This window comes from Eleutherodactylus coqui, chromosome 12, assembly GCF_035609145.1.
Source record: "Eleutherodactylus coqui strain aEleCoq1 chromosome 12, aEleCoq1.hap1, whole genome shotgun sequence".
Classification (NCBI taxonomy): Eukaryota; Metazoa; Chordata; class Amphibia; order Anura; family Eleutherodactylidae; genus Eleutherodactylus; species Eleutherodactylus coqui.
In genome coordinates, this window is record NC_089848.1 from 114,753,609 (window position 1) to 114,760,203 (window position 6,595).

Here is a 6,595-nt window from a genome sequence, read left to right on the forward strand (position 1 = left end):
CAGTGGGCAGGGATGATGGAAGTGATGCAATCTGTGGAATAGGTTGTCGCCATAACACCATTCTGTGGACCAGCAGGAAGGAACCAGAACTTGCAGGTATATGGAGCATTTATATGAAAACTTTGGCGCAGTTCTACATCACTGATGTCCCTCCTCACTTCCTGATCACATATCAATCACCTGTCTCAGTTGCTCCAGTTTCTTCAGCTCCTCGTTGTAATTTTCAGGGTTTTCACCATAATTCTTCAAAACAAACTGGAAAGGAAAGAAAAAAAAAAACAGGTCAGCCCCGTCCTCTGATAGACGCACATATACAGCATTTAACCCCATGCGATGAAAGGGGTTTTCCGAACACCACAAACATTAGTGGCAGTGGGGTGACGCATACCATAATAAGTATTCGCCTCCCTGCCAACACTCTAGTCTTGTTTACGTCGGGCTGCAGCGGTCACATGGTTACTTATCAACATGGCTGCTGCAGCCAATAGGGGGCCCAACAGGGAAGTCATCAGTAAGGGTTAAATTGTAGCCTTCATTTCCTGAACACAACATGTAAAGTAACGGAGCTGCACCTCTGCTGTACACCCTCTCCGGCCGCATCACGGGCGAAAAATCGCTAATGGTCCAAGTTTGAAAAATGGCTCCTATTTTTGTGCCAGCCTCGCACACGATTGGGACGTGTAGCGTGCAGCGAATCAGACGCGGACGGAGTATCCTGTGTTATGCAAGTCGCACCTAAGAATCTGGCTGTTGGCCGGTGGATGCAGCGTCCCGGTCTATACAGAAGACTACATAAGGCTGCGTTCACACGCAGCACAATTCTGCAACAGAAAATCTGTCGAGTTTGCCATGGAATTTGCCACAGAACGCACCTCTTCAGCTGACAGGGTGCAATCTGCAGCAAAAACCGCATTAACCCCCCCCCCCCCCCCCCCGGTACAGATTTTGCGCGGTTCTGATAAGGATTTTAGTGCGGATTTTCCACTGCAGCAAATCGCGCCATTCCTGATCTGTGCGAACGAAGCCTTATGGTATAGCGCAGGTCTCTACTGTACTGTGGAATTTCCGTTCATCATGAGTGTCAATAGCTTGGCTTCCTGGCAGTGAATGGGAACATTTTGTTGAGTCGTATACGGCAACGTTTGCCCGTAGCGTAAGCGCTGTATATAGGCATTGAGCCCCAGGGCTGCAGACAACTTGTACTGAGATACTTTGAAAGTCCAAGAGAAGCGACCGGCGAGGACGGCACTGCTGGCTACATGGCAGAAAACCGAAGAAGGAGCCTGGAAACAAAACTAGTCCTGCAGACGTTTCAATATGTGTTACCAGGAAAGAAAAGGACAAAAACGGGGCGGCCGAGCGATGTGCCAGCACTTACTGGGAAGGTCTGCGCCTTTAACGGAGTGATATATGTAAGTGCCCCCGATGAGCTCAGAGCGGGCACGGTGCCAGGCTGCAGTTATTACATACTGAGGAGCCTGTAATTACCATTCACTGTCCTAAATCAGCTTCTCCGCAGCCGACAAGGACATCATCACTGCCGCCGTACAGACAGGACCCTCCACAGTCCTTACAGGCCAGGCACAGGCTGGAGGCGGCAATCCCTTACCATTCCCAAGATCTGTGCTGGCTGTCAGTGAATGGAAACCCATCCTGACCGTACACTGCTAACAGGTGAGGGTTTGTTACAATTGTATACAGCCCACAATGATGGACTGTATATATCTTTTGCTTTCCTGTTGTGACAAGAACTGCAACTCTCAGGGCATGCTGGGAGTTGTAGTTCCACGACACTAGGAGGATCAGTGACATAATGACAAGGAACTGTAGACAATAACCGCTGCTACAAAAGGCGGCGTCCAGGGCGACCGTACACAGAGAGCCCAGATAGACCGTGTACTGTCCCCAAACACTGATCCCCTACCTTAATCACCACCCCTGTGTGTGCCCGGGCTTCCCGACAACCCTCCCCCCATATGCCAGGGCTCCCCGACAACCGCCCTCCACCCCTTCCGCGCCCCCGGGGCTCCCCGACAACCGCCCTCCACCCCTTCCGCGCCCCCGGGGCTCCCCGACAACCGCCCTCCACCCCTTCCGTGCCCCCGGCAGCTCCCCGACAACCGCCCTCCACCCCTTCCGTGCCCCCGGCAGCTCCCCGACAACCGCCCTCCACCCCTTCCGCGCCCCGGGGCTCCCCGACAACCGCCCTCCACCCCTTCCGCGCCCCGGGGCTCCCCGACAACCGCCCTCCACCCCTTCCGCGCCCCGGGGCTCCCCGACAACCGCCCTCCACCCCTTCCGCGCCCCCGGGCTCCCCGACAACCGCCCTCAACCCCTTCTGCGCCCCCGGGCTCCCCGACAACCGCCCTCAACCCCTTCTGCGCCCCCGGGCTCCCCGACAACCGCCCTCAACCCCTTCTGCGCCCCCGGGCTCCCCGACAACCGCCCTCAACCCCTTCTGCGCCCCCGGGCTCCCCGACAACCGCCCTCAACCCCTTCTGCGCCCCCGGGCTCCCCGACAACCGCCCTCAACCCCTTCTGCGCCCCCGGGCTCCCCGACAACCGCCCTCAACCCCTTCTGCGCCCCCGGGCTCCCCGACAACCGCCCTCAACCCCTTCTGCGCCCCGGGGCTCCCCGACAACCGCCCTCAACCCCTTCCGCGCCCCGGGGCTCCCCGACAACCGCCCTCAACCCCTTCCGCGCCCCGGGGCTCCCCGACAACCGCCCTCAACCCCTTCCGCGCCCCGGGGCTCCCCGACAACCGCCCTCAACCCCTTCCGCGCCCCGGGGCTCCCCGACAACCGCCCTCCACCCCTTCCGTGCCCCCGGCTCCCCGACAACCGCCCTCCACCCCTTCTGTGCCCCGGGGCTCCCCGACAACCACCTCCCCCTCTGTCCCCAGCCTCACTTCCATAAGCCATTAATCCCCTCCATCCCAAGGCTCCCAACAACCGCCGTCCCTCCCTCCTGTGCTCCCACACCGCCGCCGCCCCATCAGCCCCTCACTGTGTGCGCAGCCTCTCCTCCCTCCACCCGCGGCCTCTCACCTGTTTTACGGCCTGGTTGAAGCCGAACTCCGCAGCTTCCTTTAGGTCTAGCCATATCATGGGCATCCGGGGCACAGCCTCCATACTGCTGGCTCCGTGGCCCGGGAGCTGCGTCACCCGCACCGACACACACAGCCCGGAAGCCCGCGATCACCTCCCTGTCACAGGACTCGCAAGGCACGCCGGGAAGAGTAGTCCTCAGCCTTCCTTACCGCGGTGACGTCATCCTGCCGCTCCCGACTGCCGCTACTGGTCACGTGCCCCGCACAGCCTGTCGGGAAATGTAGTTCCAGCGAGCTACAAGGCAATTGACATCCATGCAGTAGTGAAGGCATCCTGAAAACATGACGTGCTGTGGGGGCTGCTGTGTAGTAGCAATGCAGCTCTCTTGTAGGACACATCACTGATACATGGGTGGTAGCTGTGAGATTTGGGACCACCACCAATGTCCAGCATACAGGAGCTGCCCTGAGTAAAATACATGTGAAACTCTTTGGCGCTGCTTAGGGCTCATTCACACAGACCTTACAGGTTTGGCATCACTACATCGTGACTACGTTATGGTCAGTGGAGCGGTCAGATTATGTAGTCTCCAGTGAGGTATTAGTGTATCTTGACGCCACCAGGAACTTCTGGTGGAGTCAAGATTGACAGGGGGGGGGGTGTCATGCTCCCTGTACCTGATTGGCTGGACAGCGGTGTCGGCTGCCAGGTCCTGGCTGCTGCAGCTTTGAGCTGGTGCTGTTGCCTCCCTGCATGCGCTCCCTCTGTCTTACCCAGGCCATGCAAGTTATACATGAGTGTGATGTTTTGTTTTTTTTTACCATTTAAGCTATTGGAACCACATGGAATATTTTTACAGCCTGCTCATACCAGTAAGCAGTTACTCGAGAAGAGCGATGCTCGCTCATCTATACCCACCATTAAATTATATGCAAGGGTGTCCTTGTTAGCCCAAAGTTTTAATATTTAAAGAATAATAAAGATTAGTACTTTTAGTCGTCTATACTGGGAAGGGAAAGAAAAAAATCCAGTTCAAGAAAAAATATACATTTTCCCCACAAAAACCCTATATAAAAGGAATAAAATCCCCCCTCCCCCCCATTTTCAAAAAAACAACACCCAATAGATATTTCCGCGTAAGTAATGACTCAGACAAAGAGAATATTTTGTTAATTATCTCGCATGGTGAATCCCATAAAACAATTAGACAACGGCTTTTATTTGCCTCCCAAAAAAAACATTATAAAAAAATACAATCTGAAAGTCCCATGTACCTCAAATTGGCACCAATGAACACTGCAAATCTTCCCGCAAAAAAAAAAACAGCTCCCCACAGAGCTCCGCTAACGAAAACCTAAAAACGCTTTTTTTTTAAATACATGTTTTTATTGTGAAAAAATAGTAAAAACTAACAGATGATAGCAAGTTTAAAAAAGGAGTATAGCTATTAGAGATGAGCGAGCACACTCGGTAAGGCGATATTCTCAAGAGAGCATCTCCTTTTTCGAGTACCTCCTGGCTCGTCCCTAAAGATTCGGGGGGGGGGGGAGGGGCGCTGGGGTTAGGGGCGGCATGGAGCAGCGAGGGGGAGCGGGTAGGAGAATGAAAGAGATCGATCTTTCTCTCCCTCCCGATCCCCTCTGCAACCCCCCGCTCACCCCTGCGGCCCCCGAATCTTCAGGGACGAGCCAGCAGGTACTCGAAAAAGGCGATGCTCTCTCGAGTATATCGCCTTACCGATTATGCTCGCTCATCTCTAATAGCTATCCCATTGACGGGCACAGAAGGGACAAAGTTTTCATTGACCAAGTTATCTTTCTTGATGGTGGAATGGCAGAGCTAATATATGCATGGAGTGGTGGGCGCAGCCAACCCAGAAAACTTTAAAACCATGTTGGACGTGTTTAGTAAGTAATGATATGAAACACAAAAAAAGGGGAATAAGGTGCGACCCTCTGATGAGCATACACATACGCAGATATTGTCAGATTAACTTCTCCATTTATAGTTATAATACCAGCTACAGGGGGCGTTCACATGTTACGGAATTCACTGGTCAACAAATTGGGCCAGCATGGGAGTGTCCAGCAGTAGTCGGCCAGCATGGAAGTGTCCAGCAGTAGTCGGCCAGCATGGGAGTGTGCAGCAGTAGTCGGCCAGCATGGGAGTGTCCAGCAGTAGTCGGCCAGCATGGGAGTGTCCAGCAGTAGTCGGCCAGCATGGGAGTGTCCAGCAGTAGTCGGCCAGCATGGGAGTGTCCAGTAGCAGTCGCCCAGCATGGGAGTGTCCAGCAGTAGTCGGCCAGCATGGGAGTGTCCAGCAGTAGTCGGCCAGCATGGGAGTGTCCAGTAGCAGTCGCCCAGCATGGGAGTGTCCAGCAGTAGTCGCCCAGCATGGGAGTGTCCAGCAGTAGTCGGCCAGCATGGGAGTGTCCAGCAGTAGTCGGCCAGCATGGGAGTGTCCAGCAGTAGTCGGCCAGCATGGGAGTGTCCAGTAGCAGTCGCCCAGCATGGGAGTGTCCAGCAGTAGTCGGCCAGCATGGGAGTGTCCAGCAGTAGTCGGCCAGCATGGGAGTGTCCAGTAGCAGTCGCCCAGCATGGGAGTGTCCAGCAGTAGTCGCCCAGCATGGGAGTGTCCAGCAGTAGTCGGCCAGCATGGGAGTGTCCAGCAGTAGTCAGCCAGCTCGTAGTGTCCAGCAGTAGTTGCCCAGCATGGGAGTGGACCATTTTCCTGGTATCTTTGTTCCATTGTTGCAATATCTTGATGAAATCGTTCGCCATGTTCATCACTAACCATACCACAGTTGTCTGGAGAGAAATCCAGATGGGAATGAAGGAAGTGGATCTTTAGAGACATATTGCAGCCGAGTTTCTGCTACTGCATCAGCAGGTCTTGTACTCGTTCCTTGTAGTTTTCTGCCCTAACATTCCGAGAAAGTTTGTAGACACTAGGTGAAAAGCATTCCACACTTGTTTTGCATCACCCTGCAGCAATTTGTTGAACCGGTCATCTTTGAAGAAGAGCTCACGAATCTGAGGACCCACAAAAACTCCCTCTTTAATCTCTGAGTCAGGGCGCCCACCCACTGGCGATTTTTTTTCCCTGCGAAATTCGCAGCATTTTTTTCTCTGCAGTGGTCTATGGGACTTGTAATGTTAAAATCGCGATCGCGCAAAATCGCGATTTCGCGGTAAATTGCGATTTTGCGCGATCGCGATTTTAACATTACAAGTCCCATAGACCACTGCAGAGAAAAAAACGCTGCGAATTTCGCAGGGAAAAAAATCGCCAGTGGGTGGGCGCCCTCAAGGGAATTTTTTGCGAAGGTATTGGAAACCTGGCGAAGTCCGGTCCACGGCTTTCATGAAGTTCTTCATCAAATCTAGTTTGATCTGAAGGGGTGGTAGCAGGATTTTGTGAGCCTCAACTAGAACTGGGTGCTGGACATTCTTCTCTCCAACTGCTACATTTTGTCTGCGAGTCCATTCCATCTGCAAGTAGTGCAATTCCCTTGCTCAGATATCTTACTCACATAAGAAACACA

The 6,595-nt window shown here is 53.8% G+C and overlaps 1 protein-coding gene across 1 annotated transcript in view; it reads right to left on the reverse strand.

Annotated features, from left to right (window-relative positions):
- Positions 1–3,222, reverse strand: part of PTPN23 (protein tyrosine phosphatase non-receptor type 23) — a 28,035-nt gene extending 24,813 nt beyond the window's left edge. The window contains exons 1-2 of the mRNA XM_066585177.1: positions 3,049–3,222; positions 181–255 (exon numbers count right to left, since the gene is read on the reverse strand). Of these exons, the coding sequence (XP_066441274.1) occupies positions 181–255; positions 3,049–3,132 (159 nt within the window). The 5' untranslated portion in view covers positions 3,133–3,222. The remainder of the gene's footprint in view (positions 1–180; positions 256–3,048) is intronic.
- Positions 3,223–6,595: the final 3,373 nt, after the last annotated feature.